General features: G+C 63.2%; 2 protein-coding genes across 2 annotated transcripts; both read left to right on the plus strand.

Moving 5' to 3' along the window:
- Window positions 1-922: 922 nt before the first annotated feature.
- On the plus strand, window positions 923-7,423 carry DUSP15 (dual specificity phosphatase 15). The gene is made up of 7 exons (XM_010569398.1): window positions 923-1,075; window positions 2,789-2,822; window positions 5,069-5,151; window positions 5,597-5,646; window positions 6,315-6,389; window positions 6,866-7,037; window positions 7,211-7,423. Exons 1-7 carry the CDS (start codon window positions 1,055-1,057, stop codon window positions 7,421-7,423), a joined length of 648 nt encoding a protein of 215 aa, XP_010567700.1. The 5' UTR covers window positions 923-1,054.
- A 4,895-nt stretch (window positions 7,424-12,318) lies between these two features.
- LOC104832969 (interferon regulatory factor 4-like) lies at window positions 12,319-15,265 on the plus strand. Its single transcript, XM_010569399.1, has 8 exons — window positions 12,319-12,516; window positions 12,876-13,065; window positions 13,268-13,311; window positions 13,607-13,709; window positions 14,043-14,144; window positions 14,229-14,624; window positions 14,788-14,906; window positions 15,022-15,265. Exons 1-8 carry the CDS (start codon window positions 12,343-12,345, stop codon window positions 15,160-15,162), a joined length of 1,269 nt encoding a protein of 422 aa, XP_010567701.1. The 5' UTR covers window positions 12,319-12,342; the 3' UTR covers window positions 15,163-15,265.
- Window positions 15,266-16,213: the final 948 nt, after the last annotated feature.

Consider the following 16,213-nt stretch of genomic DNA (forward strand, 5'->3'; position numbering starts at 1 on the left):
ATGTGGGGCCACAGCGTGTCACCCCACAGGGCGCAAATGGGGGTGTGTGGGGGGGGGTCCCCGACCCCTGACCGCTGCTGGGCATGGACGGCGACCAGCCTTTCCCCAGTCCCAGTGAGCCCAGCAGCGGCCCAGTGTGATGCACCCGGCTACTGGGGCCGGTGGCAGAGGGGGACAGCCAACAGGTCTAAAAAGTTCTAAAATCCAGCCCAGGATGTCACTCTGAGGGGGGGGTCCGGGGTGGTGGGTGACAGGCAGCGGGTGAGCCCTCACCCACCGGACCCCTGCCCACAGCTGACGGGACCCACCGGCACTGCCCAAGCCGGCTGCCCTGCAGAGCCCCCCCGGGGAAACCCACGCAGACCCCCCCCCAGGCAGGGCAGGGATGCTGCGTCACCTGCCTGCAGGTGGGCACGCTGCGGGCAGCCCTGAGGCGTGGGGGGCCGGGGTCTCGCCCACCCTGTGGCGGGCGCAGGCAGGGAAAGGCATGGCGCAGGCAGGGACGGGCATGGCGCAGGCAGCAGTGGGCATGGCGCAGGCAGGGGTGGGCATGCCGCCGGGCGCTTCGCCGCGTGGCCGCACAGACCTTCCTTGATGGAACGGGACAAAGGTTTTGTTCTTCTCCCAACACTGCAGCCTTGTGCGGCCGCGGCGAGCAGCGGCGACAGGCGGCAGCCGGCGCGGCCCCCACGCTCCCACGCCACGGCGCAGAGGGGGAGTTTCTCCTCCTTTGTCTGCTCCAGGCGAGAGCGGCAGCCGGTGCGCGGCATCGCCGGAGCAGCCAGGGAAGGCCTCGGCAAAAGCCGCGGAGGACGGCGGCCGAGGTCCCCTCTGCGCCCCGGCACGGCCGCCACCACCTCGGCCTCACCGTGCTGGGTACGAACCTGCCCGCCGCGGGCAGCGATCCCGGGGGACCCGAGCTCTTCATGACGGAAACCTGACCGGGAAGCGTCCAGAGCGGGGACGGCGGCTGTGCCTGGGGACGGGGAGGACGGCAGCATTGGGGACAAGGACACCCGCGCCCCGTCCCCCCCCGCGGCGCCCGCTGCCGGCCATGGGAAACGGCATGAGCCAGGTAATGGGGAGCACTGGGGTGGCTGCTCTGCAGGGCCGGCCATGCCAGGGTGGCTTGTCCCGGCGTTGGAGGTGGGAGACGCTTGCCTGGCGGCTCGCTCTGCCACGCCAAGCAGCGTTTCACCTGCCGGCACCGGATCCGGCACAGGGCTCGGCCGCCAGGCAGCTTGTTTACCTGCTGGTGGAGCGAAATCGGAGGAGATGCAGGCAGGGATGCTGCGCCAGCCAGCAGCTGGGGCTCGTCCCCAGAGCTGCCCGGGGGGTGTGGAGGGCAGGAGTGACAGCGAGTCCCCTCCGAGGGAAGGGTGGACTCTTTCCCAATGTCTTTAAACCCCAGGCACCAGGTCCTGAGCACACACCAGGAGCCCTCTGCGACCCCAAGCCCAGCGGTCCCGCACCCCCCGCTTAGTGGGGCCGGGCTGCGCGTGGGGCTCAGCATCACTGGGCGGAGGGGACGGGCATTATTTTATGGTTGTTTGAGCTTCTCCCTGTCACAGCTGAACAGATACATCTTCCTGCAAGAATCTCCAGGTCCTAAGCTTTAAACACCCTTAATTGCTTGTTATCTGGGGAAGTGCCCAGAGCTGCAGACAGGGCTGTACTGCCCCGTTTCCTCCAGCGAGGAGTGGGTCAGAAGGGTGCTGGGGACGGGAATGTGCCGTTATTCATGGCTCCGTGTCCTGCCCTTGGGAGCTGCCCTTGCTAACTGGCGCTCTCCTACCCGGTCCTCTCGGTGCCGCAGCTGCAAGTTAAAGGCGCCCTGTCGATAGAAAATTCATCTAAAATCTTAGGAATCATAAGAAAAAACCCTCCCAAAGCTGTTCAGCCAAGAGAAATGTTTCCAAACGTGGGTAGTGAGATGACTGTGAGCTGTGCTGGTGGAAATCACCTCCACCTGCCCAGGTCCTGGGCACCAAACGTCGCAGCAGGGAGAAGCTGGAGGGGAACTGGCTGGACGTGGGGGTGAACAGCCCAGGGAGCCTCGCTGCCCAGGCTGGGAGAGAGGGAAAATATAAAATAGCTCTGGATAATAAGGGATGCAAGATATCCTGCTTCTGCATCTGCAGTGCTATTAACAGAGGCAATGTCAAGTAATTATCTTTTCATCATGAGAAGTGGAATTTCACAAGGAAAATAACATGAAGACCTGGTGTCCAGAGCAATCTGTTCCTGGGCTGTTAGAAATGGACTCCCTGCAGCTCAAAGCGACAGGAGCAGAGCTTGGGGCTGGGAGAGGGACCACTGCATCCTCCCCAGGCTCCTCAGTGCCTGTTGCTTCCCCATCCCTCGGACAGCAGGACATCCGCAGGTCATGGGTCTAGTCCAAGGCTGTATGGAGGCGTATGCAGTTTGCTGAGCTCAGATAATGGGCTCTGACAAAGAATTTATTCATAATAAGCAAAAAGAGCAACAAAAAAGCCGTGGCCAACTCCCAACATCCGTGAGGATGCAGCACCGCGCGGTTGCGCAGGTCGGGGTGCCGGGGCTTACACCCAGCTCCACATGCTGGATGCCAAAGCAGCAGCAGCCCCAGGAGTGTGCAGGTTCAGCTGCACCAGCACCACTGCTGCCTTGGGGCTGGTGACGATCACGTTAATGGCAGAACTTTGGCCTTTACGGCCGAGGTTGCTGCTTTCCATGGGGGATGCCAGCATGGTGGGTACCACAGCACAAGGCTGCTGCTCACGCTGCCACTTCTCCTTGTGTCCCGCAGATCCTCCCTGGCCTCTACCTTGGGAACTTCATCGGTAAGCGGAGCCCTGCCGCCGCAGAGATGTCCTCCAGCCGGGCAGCTGGGCTTGCTTGAGTTCGTCCCTCCCTGCCTGCAAACGCTGCCCGATGCCCTGCCAGCGCCCACCACGCGCTCCGCTCTGCCACTCGGTTTGTGTTGGCAGCAGCGAGAGTGGGGGCACCAGGGGGAAATGCCAGGCAGAAACCCTCTGCCTTCGCTTTGGTTTCCTTATTCAATGGCTGCCCTGAGCTCTCAGGACACACGGCGGGGAAGGGGCTGAGGCGGGGGACGTGGCCTTGCCAGGAAAGGTCCCAGCGGTGCCCAGCAAGATGTACCCCTGACATGACACCACCGGCTGGGACCGGGAAGCCCTCGCAACCGGGAACCCCCGTCCCACTTGCCCTGCACGAGGCAGTGAGCTGGACAGGCTGGGAGGGGATGGGAGCACATGGGGTGGCACAGGGCAAGCCAGGCTTTGCTTTCAAACCTCTCCCGAGTCCTGTGGGAGTTCACCCGCTGGGGTGGGCTGTGCCATGTGCTCAAGCTGGCATGGATCCTGTGCCAGGAGCAGAGGAGCTGTGGTGCCACAGCAGCGTGAAGGAGCAGGACCGGAGCCGCTCAGGGTGATGCACCTCAGTTTTACAGCTGTAGGAGATGCAGGACAGGGCTGCCCACCCTCAGGAGGGAATTTCTCCCAGAGGCAGAGTCACCCCTTCTCACACCAATTCACTATTTTAAGGGGTTTTCATTGTCAGGGGACAATTCATGACCAAGTACTGGCATCTGCCATGACAAACCAGCATTTATTAGTGCTCCTGCCTCCCTAATGGCTCTTTTGGCAGCTTGATTCTGGCTGTAAGTGCTGAGAAGGTTTAAAGCCACTGGTGTGAATTGGTAAGAAAATGTCATTGGAGCCTGAGTGGCAGCCTAGTGCTCCCTGCGCCCTATGGAGCTCCTTGTGGTGGGCTGGGGGGGGCTGTAGCTTGCTGGGAGCAGAGGGGCAAGGGTACCTGGCTCCCAGGTTCATCACGGGGGTTCCTGCGAGTAACCACTGATGTGGGGTCTTGGCCTGCTGCCACCTGAGCATCGCTCTACCAAGCAATCCAGGGTGACAACAGAGATTTCAGGCCTGCTACGTTAAGGTCTGTCTGCCCACAGAGATATTTTCTTCATCTGAAAGCTTTTCCAGCCACTGTAAGTCTCCATGCCGGTGTCACTAATTGCTGTCACTCTGCCTGCCCGCCCGAGGCAGGTGGGAAAGTGGTGGGTGCTGTGTGGGTTCCCACGAGGGTTCCCACCTCCCTCCCCACCGGCACATGGCACGGCTCGCCCGCAGAGCATCTCTCTCAAGACTCCCTCCTATTAAAATTCACATCATGCCATTAGCACATTGCGGTCTAGATTCCCAAGCCAAGGTTTTACACCATGTGAAAGCTTAGAAACCCAAAGTGACGAGATGGGAAAATGTTACTCCTCCTCTCCCGCAGCTTGTGCAGCATCCGCTGGTCGTGGCATGAAAGGGAGATGGCTACAAAGCTGCTCAGCCAGCAAGACAGTCATGCTCCCCTCCCAGCGTAACAACCGCTGTGCTGAACCAATGACCAGGATCACAGCCAGGGATGCTGAAGCATTAGTGAGAAGCAGGTCATTACCTCAGAAAGCCGAGGATACCTGGTTTCTGTGCATGCAATTGCAGAGGATACACGTAGAGCGCTGCGAATTGCCCTTCAGGTGTTTTCCACAGCTCCCTTGGGTGCTAAAGGGGAGCTCAGACTGAGCCAAACTCAGGGTTGATACAAATTGCTGCAGCTCCACTCCTGTAGTTCACAAGATAAAGCAGATCCCTCAGGCTGCGGTTAAGTCCCATTGCTATGTGCATGTTTGCACCGGGGAGGTGCAGGCAGAGCGTGCTTCTCCTCCCCAAGCTGGGGACAAGTACAGGCAGGCGGGAAGCTGCCTGCTTGCAAAAGAGGGAGTTTTTCCATGCAGATGTGAATGCTGACCCCAGCACAAGCAGCAAGGTCAAGTGCCTTCGGAGGGAGGAGGTCTCTGGTTTGGTATCATGGGGTTTGTGTTCCAGATTTCCAGGGTGCATTTGAGTATTTGCCCATGTCTGTGCCGCTGCACATGGGGGGTGTGATGCAGCTGATCCTCTGGAGCATAGCTTTGCATGGTGTCTTTCTGCAGGAGCACGGCAGATGCACTTGTGGGAAGAGAAGGGTAAGAAATGAATACATGCTAATATCTAGTTTTATCCTTTAGATGCCAAAGACCTGGAGCAGCTAAGTCGGAACAAGATCACCCACATCGTTTCAATCCATGAATCTCCCCAGCCCTTGCTGCAGGTAGGGTCCCGTGCCAGGCGCCACTGTGTAGATCCTGCAGCTCCTTCCATGCTGCAGCATCTTCCTTCCCCCTCTGAGCATCCCACGGCACGTACGGCTCTCCCCGGTCAGTGGTCCCAGAGGAGCTGGGCAGCCCCCGTGGCATGGGAAACTGGCCGTCTTGTGACTATAACCTGGCCTTGAATGCTAATGGGAAACAATTTCCAGCTCTCCAGCCTCATCTTGTTTCCCACTTCCTCCCATGAGCCGTCTGTCCCCCACTGCCCTCCCCTTGCCAAGGGAGAGAGTGACCCTGTCCCCATACAGAGGGATGCTGTGTTGGGGGAGCGAAGCCCCGCAGGCGGCACTGGGGTGAGGAGCAAAGGTGCTGCCAGATCGGCTGCATGCATGCGTGACACCCCGACCACAACACCCGAGTTTCCCCTCTTCCTTTTGTGTCTTCCAGGACATTACCTACCTCCGCATCCCCCTGCCCGACACCCCTGAGGCCAACATGTGAGTACCCCGGGGAGGTCGGGACCGGCTTGGGGCACACGGGAGGGCTGGGGTCTGCAGGGCGAACAGGGGTGAGGGCTCACGGCACCCCGAGCCCTTGAGGTGCCTCCAGCTCCTCAAGCGCAGCGACCCACGGGCTGGAGGCACGATGCCCCAGTGCTGGGGATCACCTCTGGACCCTGAGAGCATCCCAGCTCAGTAACTGCCGGGGAGCAGGTCCCAGCCCTAGAGAGAGGCGAGGGACAGCCCTTCTGCAGCACTGATGGAGAGGAGAAGCGAGCATCCCCCTGAGAGGTGCCTGGAGGGGGGGAGAGAGGAAGAGCAGCTAAGGGGTGTGGAGCCGGCCAAGTGCACCAGCACGGCTGGAAGTGTGAGCAGCCAAGCTCCTGCTGCCTCAGCACAAGGCACACGAGTCCCAGGGCAGCCGGGCAGCCCCACATGTCCCAGCACAGCGGCACCCGCTCCTGTCCCCAGCACAGCATGAGCTGGCCCATGCACCTTCCCTTGGGAAACAACAGCAGTGAGCTGCTCAGGTCTCAGCCTGTAAAGCAGCGGGCAGCTTACGTTAATGCTTCATCCTCAAACGCGCAGGGCTGCTCTGCCTGAAGCCTAAAAATCCTGTTCTGCCCCTGAAGTCCTTATTCTGTCTGGTTTATTTTTCCTGCTAGCAAGAGGCACTTCAAGGAATGCATCAGTTTTATCCACCAGTGTCGCCTGCACGGAGGGAACTGCCTCGTCCACTGGTAACACTTCTTTCCCCATGCCTGATGCCATGTCCCCCCAGCAGAGCAGAGAAGAAAAGATCCAGCCCCCAGGCCCCCGCTTTGGCTGCAGACCCCTGATCAAAGCCAGCCTGTGCCTGAGGGCTCCGTACCCACAGATACACCCAGGATCCACCCTTGGCTGCGGCTTGTGACTCAGACCCAGTGGGATCCAGGCAGCCCTGGAGACGGGGCAGCTTTTTGCTGCAGCTGAGCGAGTGGGAAGAGTGGGGTTTGGGGCAGGCGGCCAGGCAGCGGCCGCTGCTCTCGCTTCCCCAGGGAGGAGTGGGTATTTATAGGCACTGATGGAGAGGACCTTGGAAGGGCTCAGGCCTCCCGGAGAGCAAGTTCTCGGAGAAGAGGAACCGAAATAGCTGAAGCACAGGGGTGGAGGAAGGGGCAAGCATGAGGTCAGGGTGCACCGCCGACAGCAGCATTTCTGCCCTTTCCCTTGCCAGCCTCGCCGGCATCTCCCGCAGTACCACCGTGGTTGTCGCCTACGTCATGGCTGTCACGGAGCTGAGCTGCCAGGAGGTGCTGGAGGCCGTCCGAACCGTCCGGCCCGTCGCCAACCCCAATCCCGGCTTCAGGCAGCAGCTGGCTGAGTTCGGCGGCGGTGCAGCCCGCAAGGTGGGACCAGCCTCTGCCACCCATCCTCTTGCTCCATTGCTGAGCCTGCTCACGGGTCTCAGAGCAAGGACGGGTCCCCAGGGGATCAGGTTAATTCCCCACTCCCCTTGCTAGCAGGCTTGGACCTGCCATTGGAAACAGGCACCTTAGTTTGCTTCCCCCTCCTTCCCCAGGTCCGCAGGCACCTGAAGCAGAGGTACGGGACATCACCTTTCAACGACGAGGAGGAAATAAAGGCCTTGCTGCCGGCAGGGAGAGGAGGACCGTCCAGGACGGAGGGACCTCGGCAAGGACTGGTCCCAAGAGCCAGAGACATCAGGACCACGACTCCCTTCCTGCTGCGGGTGAAGAGGACGTTCTCCTGCATCCCGGCTTGTCTGAAGTGACCCCAGCCAAGGGAGAGCAGCAAGAATCACCCAACAGCCTGGGAGAGACGAAGGAGCCGCAGCACAGCGGGCTGGGGGAACACTTTGCAAGGGAGTTGTGCCAAGCCCAGCTCCTTCTTCTCTTCTGGGGTGTGAGCGTGCCATTCTCTGTCCCGGCTTTCAGCTCTTGGGGAGAGATTCGCATGCACTGCCGGGCTCTGTAGCGCTCGGTGGGCTCAGCCTCTTCGTATCCAGTGTATTAGGGACGCCTGGTGAAAGGCGCAGGTCTCTGCCCCCCAGGTCACTGCAGGCTCCTGCTCAGGGCAGAGCGACAGAGGGGATCTCTCCTGCCATGGGGCCAGCACCCAGGTGATGCCAGCAGCAGCTTTAGTGCTTGGGTACCTGCTGCACGGTCCTCGGGGTGCACAGGGTGCAGGAGAGCCGGCTCTCCCCTCGGAGCGGTTTTCCCACCAGCAGCACAAAGTCCCAGAGCCAAGGTGGCTGCGGAGCTGGAACACATGGGTGCATTAGCAGACAATGCCACCACACCGGCTCCGAGGCAAGGGTCCAGCTCCAGCCCAGCCAAGCACAAGCCCTGAGCGAGCACTGTAGCTTTAGGAATCCATTGCACCCCATTCCCACCCATCCCAGGGCACAATCTTTAAAAGGTGGGACCTAAGCGTTTAACCTGGCCAGACCTCACTAAACCAGAGCCTTAAGCCATTTTGCTTAAAGACTTTCTATGTCCCCCAAGTAATAAACACCTATTCTCCACAGTCTGCCTGGGGTGCAGTCTGACTCCCCTGCGATGGCCGGATCAGAAGGGGGATGCTGAGGAGGAAGGTCCTGGCGTGGGGTGGGTCTGGAGGCTGCTGCTGGCTGCTTTCTGCAGCCCAGGGAGGACTGGGGAAGAAGTGGGCTGGGGGAAGGTTACAAGAGAGGCCACAAACCTGGGTGCCATGGCAGGGCTCTCTGTGGGGTCAGGGTCTGCTCCAGGAGAGGTCGGGCAGCAGCTGGTGGGCACTCATGCGAAGCCTGTTTCACTGCAGCCTCTCCACTGACCGGGTCCGGGAGCACCAGGTTCAGGAGACTGCTGGCTCCGGCTGCTGGGAGCACTGGGAGCCTGGCACCAGCTGAGCACCACAAGCCCCAGCTCCTCCCAAGAGCTGTCCTATCCACAGCTTTCCCTGGGGCAGAGCACCAGGTGGGGAAAATGCTGGGGATGCCCAGCTGGGTCATCAGCATCTCCCCTGCTGGGAGCCAGAGTGTGGTTCTGGGGTCCCCCTCATCCCCGCCAACCCTCTCTCACGAGGCAGGGTGTCCCCCAGTAGCCAGACAGGGACAGGTACAGGTGCCTGCACGAAGGTTTCCAGCTCTGCATGTTATGGGGTGCCAGGCATGGGGTCCCAGAGTGAAGGAACTTCCCGAGAAGCAGGGACTGCCTCTGCCGTGGCTGCTTCCAGGAGACATCAGCGTGGGACAGGGCATGCCCACCAGTAATTAATAATCGCTCATTTACCCTTGTGTGGAAGCTGTGGCTGAAGGCGAGCAGCTCTCTGGGCGTCCCAAGGGTCCCTTGGTGTGGGCCATGCCAGTGCTTGGGCAGTGCCGGGCCCCCCGTGCCGCGAGTGCTGCAAAGAAGTGCATGAAGCGGCAGGGACAGGAGGGGCTGGTGGCTGAGATGGTGTTATACCCACTGCCCGGAGCTGGTGTACCATGCCATGCTCCACCGTTTGGCACCCTAAGCCTCCCTTTTCATTTACATGAGGGTAATTTAGGAGGGGGCTGCCGCAGCCGCAGCTCCTGGGAGCCTGGAGGTTCCTGTGTAAGCAGCCCCTCGGCAGGACTCACACACCCGCTCCTGTTTCACTTCCACAGAGCTTCGGGGCTGTGGTTCCTCGCTGCTGCCAGCACCTGCCTGCCGGTCTCGGTGTTGTCTTGGGGTGACCTAGGCAGGCTGGGACCCCAAATCCCGCCTTGCTGGAGATAGACGCTGACCCCACGGAGTAACCAGGGGTTACTCCATCCTCCACTGCTCCTGCATCCTCCGCCATGGGGTCCTCCCTCTCCTCCCAGCTCTCCCTTGCCCCCAGGCCAGGGCTCTCCAGCACCCTTTGGCCCCCCAGCACCCAGGAGAGTGGTGGCCCCGCACACCAGGACCACAGACCCAGGATGGATATGTGCCTCGTGCATGGCTGCACCCTCCCGTCAGTCCCATGCAGGGACGCGTTGTGCGCCGAGGTGTTTACAGCCAAGGTTTCCCTGTTCACACTGTAAACCCACGGCGAGGCCAAACACTGAGCAATGGCACCTCCAGCCCAGCTCTGCGGCACATAAAAATGTATTTATTCTGGCAGATCTGGTTTGCACAACTGGAAAAACCCAGGCGAGGGCAGGGTTAGCTGCGAGTTAATGTTTGACTCCTTTTGAAGCTCATTTTAGCGTGAAAAGTTTAAGGGTTAAGCAGCTTCGCCTTCCCTGCGCAGGGAGCAGCACAGCAGGGAAACTGGCTCTTGAGCGTCTTCGCTGATGCCGGGGTAATTAGATCCTGAGGGTCCCGCGGGTCCTGCACGTCACCACGCGGCTGTCACACAAGATGAAATCCCTGGCTGATAAAGGCTTATCCTGTTGGGCTGGAGCTGGCTAACGAGCTGGCAGCTACAATCATCTCCCGGCCTTGGATGTAATCAGCGCAAGCTGTTGAGAGGGGCTGTGCAATGACCCCTTGCCATCACCCCGCTTCCCAAAGCAGAAAGGGGAGGTGTGGATTCTCCATCTGTCAGTCCCGGACCCTTTTCCCAGAACACAGCCCATGGGTTGCCTGGACAAGGGTCTCAGGGATGGCCAGGGTGCTGCCCCAGCAAAGGCGCAGCGGGCTGGAAATCCCCTTCTCGCTGGGGTGGTGCGGAGAGCAGAGCGGCTTCCTGCGCTGCCCTGAGCACGGCGGGCTGCCAGCCTGGCTATGGCAGCACCGAGCAGGATGGCCGCGGGCTGCCAGGGCAAGGGCGAGCATGGCCCAACGCTGGCTGGGCCAGGGGGGGCCTACATGCCACCCATCTCCCTCTCCTCGAACCCGGACTCCCTCAGCTCTTGGCACTCTGAGCCACAGTGCTGGCATCGCCACCTCCTCCTCCCAGGCAGGGAGACCCGCGCTGCAGGCAGACCCCCGGTTAGCTGCGGCCCCGCACCCCGAACGGGCGCAGGCAGGGCGGGTGGGCTTTGCTTTGCGGCAAAGGGGCCACGGACAGGCTCGGTAAGGAAAGCAAATTCCTGCCAGCGTGCCTGGCTCGTAGGCACCTGCATGGCCCCCTGTGCCCGCTGTGCCACGCGGCTGAGCCCCCGTCCCCATGTACTTTGGAAAAGCCCGGGGCTGGGCGCTGTGCCGCTGCTTATTCATTTCGAGGCTTCGCAGCCCCGAGCAGCTTGCCAGCTCTTGGGAGCTTCATCTCTCCTCCCTGAGAGAGGTGACTTTCTCTGACTCAGAGCTGGAAAGGAAACCCAGCGGGCTGCAAAAGGAGACCCAGCGGGCTGCAAAAGGAGACCTGGTGGGCTGTGGGCTGGGTGGAAGAGTTGGGTTTCCCCGCACAGCAACATGTGACTCTGCAGCAGTGATGGAGGAGCTGACACCGCTGTCACTCCAGGGCGTACCAGTGAGACCAGAGGGTAAAGCCCACCCAGCCTGTGCCCTGCTGGTGGGATGGGTGGGGGGGTCACATCGCCAGCCCTGCTCCAGCACAGCCCTGTGCAAGGGCAGCCGGGCGGTGTTTGGTATCAGCCAGCTCCATCCCTGCCCCACGTGAGGTGAAATCCCTCTTCCTCCTGAAAGGACAGCTGAGCTGGGCTCCTCACTGGAAGGAGAGAGGGACAGACCCTCCTGGTAGCGGTGGCATTGAGGAAGGATGCTCAGGAGCCAGCCAGGAGCGAAAGGGCTGTCTGGGACCCTGTGCTGGGCCCAGCCCTCTCCCAGTGCTGACGTCCATCTCACCCACGTGTGCACCAACACAAGCACCCACCTCCCCGCAGAGCAGTGCAGGCGCGGGAAGCCATTTCCCGAGGCGTGGGAAGGCTGGTGCCCAGAAGAGCCATGACCATGGGCACTGGTGTCTCCTCTGCAGGGACGGCTTCTGCCAGGAACCCCTGGGCCAGCAGGGAGCTGGCATGGGCGCGGGATGAGTCAGGCTCCTTCACTGGTCCCCGGCAGCCCTTGGCACAGCTCTCAGGCCTTCCCACCTGGTTCCCATTCGACTCAGCACCCGGAGCCCCGCAAGGCAGATGTGAGTGTTAGAGCGGAGGAGAGATTCGAGAGATGGGGCAACGTCACTGCTCACACCAACCTGGAAACCCCATGCCTGTTCCCGCACCTCCCCACACCCGTGGGCTGAGGTGCTGGTCCCAGGAGGGCACACAGGCCCTGGGCAGGGAGATGTCCTGGTCCCCAAAGCAGAAGGAGGGGAGAGGAGGGTCCCTTGTTCCCTGCAGGGAGGGTGTGGGAGCCCTGAAAGTCTGAGAGGGAGCACCCCGGAGGGGTGCAGCGAAGTCCCCTGTGCTTTCTGGTGCCCTGTCCCCCCTCCCATGGGTGCGAGGTGCCCGTCCCCCTCCTGTAGGCTGCCCTGTCCCGTCTCCTGTGGGTGCAAGCTGGGTGTCCCCTCTCCCGCGGGTGGCCCCATCCCCTCTCTTGTGCATGTGAGGCGGGTGTCCCCTCTCCCGTGGGTGGCCTCGTCTCCTCTCCTGTGGATGTGAGGTGGGTGTCCCCTCTCCCACGGGTGGCTCCGTCCCCTCTCCCGCGGGTTGCCCTGTGTGTCCCGCCCGCCCCTGCCTGGCGGCAGAGCCAGAGCCCGCGGTGTTGGGCGGGAAAAGGAAAGTGAAAGCCGGAGCCGTGCTTTCGCTTTCACCGCCCCGGCACGTTCCCTCGGGGCGGCCGGGCCGGGCGAGGGGCCGCGATGGCGGAGCCGGGGGCACCCATGCGGCTGAAGGAGTGGCTCATCGCCCAGATCGACAGCGGCCGGTACCCGGGGCTGCGCTGGGAGAACCGGCACCGGACGCTCTTCCGCATCCCCTGGAAACACGCGGCCAAGCAGGACTACCGGCAGCAGCAGGACGCCGCGCTCTTCAAGGTACCCCGGGCTCCCCGGGACCCCCCCGCCTGGCTCCATGTGCACCCCCGGGGCTCCCCACTGCCCAGCTCTGTGCATACCCCGAGGACCCCCCCACTTGGCTCCATGAGCACCCCTGGGACTCCCCTGCCCCCAGCTCTGTGCGCACCCCCAGGGCTCCCTATTGCCTGGCTCCGTGCATACTCCTAGGACCCCCACCACCCAGCTCTCTGCAGCCCCCCAGGACACACAGCCCCGGCTCCCCACTGCCCCCCACCCAGCCCTGGTGGACTCGTACCCCAGTGGGCCCCCTTGGACAGTGGAGCGGGGAGCCAGGACACAGGCAGCCCCCACAGCGCAGGGCATCCTCTGCCTGACAGGCTTGGGCCGTCTACAAGGGCAAGTACCACGAGGGGACAGACAAGGCCGACCCCTCCACCTGGAAGACCCGTCTCCGCTGCGCCCTCAACAAGAGCACCGACTTCCAGGAGGTGCCCGAGCGAAGCCAGCTGGACATCTCCGAGCCCTACAAGGTGTACCAGATTGTGTCCGACAGCACCCGGGATGCAGGTACATCCCTGCCATCCCTCCTCCTGCGCCAGACTTGGGGCTGATGCGTGCACTGTGCCTGTACGAGCTCCATGTCCTGCAGGCATCACCCCTCCTCCCTACTCCTCTTCCTCTCTGGGTGTCCTGGGCAGCCAGGCGCCTTCCCAGGGGCCGTTCCTGCTGTTTGCCCAGGGGGTCATCTGGTTTTCCTTGCTCTCTGCAGAGAAGGATGGTGACACGCAGTCCCCAGCCGGCGAGGATCAGCAGGTGAGCCAGCCCCCACGCCCCGTGCCATCCGCCGCAGGAGCTGCCTGCGGGCTGGAGAAGGGGGGACCCCCAAATCCCCCCTCATCCGCTGGCTGTTCCCCTGCATGCACGCTGCCCGCGTCCATCCCGCTGGGCAGCTGGCTCCCTCGAGCATCACTACAGGTCCCCTGTGCCATGCAGCTGCCAGACTCAGGCCGGGGATCCGCCGGCATGCAGGGTCCATGGCGGAGGCAGGAGCCGGCTCAGGACTCCCCGCTCCTGCTTCCGTCCTCACCGCAGCCGCTCTCCTCCCCAGGGCACCGCTGTGGAGAGTCCGGAGCATGAAAACCAGAAGGGCAGGATGGAGAAGTGCCATGTGTCTCTGCTGCCGCTGCTCTCTGCCCACCCAGCCGAGCGAGGTGAGGAGGGTCCCTGGCAGCGGGATGGGGCTGGGGGCAGGGAGCACACGCTGCCTAGCGGGAGCAACCCCGCTCTCCGCAGCCCTGCGCACCGTCCCTTGTGCAGGCAATGCCCACGGGGATGGAGACCAGGGCTGGGGACTCCCTCCCTGCCCCAGCGAAGCCACTTGATCATGCACTTAGGAGCTTTAATGAGGTCCAGTAACGAGCAGCAGTGGTGGAAAGGACCCTGCCGCCCATCTGGCCCAGGGGCTGGGGCCAGGACAGCACCCGGGAGCCCTCGGGGACAGCTGCCCGTGTCCCTTTACCACCTCATCTCTTGCCCGGGCCCAGGGTACCACGTGAGGGGAGTCTTCTACGGCTGGAACCCGACCCACGGCCACCTCCTCCCCGGACCCCCATCCTACCTCCCCGTGGAGGACGTCAACCACTCAGGTAGGAGCCGTGCTGGCCAGGCAGTGCCCTGGGTGGCCCCCCCTGGACCGGGCTACCCGTGAGCTGACCATCCCCTCTCCCCAGACTGCTGGCTCCACATCCGCCTCTACTACTGCGACGTGCTGGTGAAGGAAGTCACCACCCGCACGGCCGAGGGCTGCCGCATCACCTCCCGCGCCGTGCCAGCCGACAGCGAGCGCCTTTACGGCCCCTCCTGCATGGAGCAGATCGAGTTCCCCCCGCCGCGGGCGCTCGGTAGCAGTGGCCGGGTGGCTGGCATGACCGACGTGCTGGAACGGCTCCTGCCCCACCTGGAGCGCGGTGTGCTGCTGTGGGTAGCGCCCGAGGGGGTCTTCATGAAGCGCCAGTGCCAGGGCAGGGTGTACTGGAACGGGCCGCTGGCCCCGCACAGGGACTGGCCCAACAAGCTGGAGAGGGAGAAGACCTACAAGCTGCTGGACACGCAGCAGTTCCTGCAGCGTAAGTGCCCGCCCTCCGTCCCGGGCGCACGGGGTCTGCTGGACCCTGCCCCGGGAGACCCCGATCCCCTCGGGAACAGGGTCAGCTCCTGCCCTGGCACGGCTGCTGTGGGCTGTGGGGCTGCGGGGACCTCGTGTCCCCTGACAGATCCGGTGTCTTGCAGAGCTGCGGGGGTACCTGAGCCACGGGCAGCCCACGCCACAGTACCAGATCCACCTGTGCTTCGGGGAGGAGTACCCCACCAGCACCAGGCACCACTTCCAGAAGCTCATCATGGCCCACGTGAGTATGCACCGGGGCTGGCGCTCGCAGTGGCACCGAGCTGGGTGCCAGGGCCACCACAGTTGGGGGGCACACGGACCCGTGCCTGTTCTCCGTCGGTTCTATGCCTCCGCAGGTGGAGCCGGTGTTCGCGCGGGAACTCTTCCATCACGCCCAGCGCATGGGGCCGATGCTGCTCCATGACTCCCCCCAGCCCTGCACCCCCGGTGCTTCCAGCCACATTATCCGCGTCCTCAAACAGCTCTGCCAGCCCTGAGCCTGGACAGGCAGGAGGAGAGACCAGTCGCAAGGAAGCCTCGGAGCGGGATGCTCTGCTGCCCCACGGCCCCGCTCTGGCCACGTTCCACGAGCCGGTGTGCACGGGGCAGTCGGCGCTGCGGGGCCGGACACGGGCGGGCGCTGGCCGGGGCGGGCGGACGGCTGGCGTCCCTGCGCAGGTCACTGGATTTATTCCCCGGGAGCCACCCAGGTGGGATTTTTGTGTGCTTGTTTGGTAAGCCGGGACAGAGCCAGCTCCGTCCTCGTGCCTTGCACTGCCGGGACTCGCCGTTCGCAAACCTTAGAAATAAAGGTTGTGTTTCGGTACCACTGGCTCCGGCGTGAGGGGCTGGCGCCAGACCGAGGGGGGCATGGGCAGCTGGGGGGAGCCAAGCCCTGGCAGAGCCTCATGCTGCGGGCAAAGCCAGCTCAGCCCCAGCCGCAGGGGACAGCATGAGCTGACCCCCTTGCCTATGTGCTGGCTCAAGACCTGTCCTGTGCTGGGTCCTGGCCCCTTGGCAGGGGCTGCAGGCAGCGGTGAGGTGCCCATTAGCTGCTCTGCCGACCCGGCAACGTAGGAGCCTGTCCTAAAGGCACTCGCTGCCCGTGCCTCAGTTTCCCCTGGTGAGCGAAATGAGTGGGATCCTGGGAGTTGGGAGGCCATGCTGCACCCTGGAGTCAACATCCCGGCTGGGCGCGGTGTGGGGACCCGGCATGGAGCAGAGATCTGGGACGGTGCACAGGATCTGGCACAACCCCAGGCTGGGGGCAGGGGTCGAGTCGCTGGGGTGGGCAGGGGGTGGGTGATGAACCGAGGGCTGTCAGCAGCCCCAGCCCCGCCAGCAGCACCCCTCTCAGCCCCCCGCCATCCCTGGCCGAGGCCCAGCTGTGCACCATGGGCAGGGCAGGATGAGACCCAGGTCGTGGGAACCTCCCGTGGGAAGAGGGGCTGGGGGAGCCGGGGGCCGTGCCTGGGACTCGGCCGAGGCCAGCGCTGCCCGCCTCTGCCCCAGGGAGGCCGTGGCCGTGCCAGCGCCAGGGCCGCCGGC

This window comes from Haliaeetus leucocephalus, unplaced genomic scaffold, assembly GCF_000737465.1.
Source record: "Haliaeetus leucocephalus isolate CR32 unplaced genomic scaffold, Haliaeetus_leucocephalus-4.0 Scaffold273, whole genome shotgun sequence".
Classification (NCBI taxonomy): Eukaryota; Metazoa; Chordata; class Aves; order Accipitriformes; family Accipitridae; genus Haliaeetus; species Haliaeetus leucocephalus.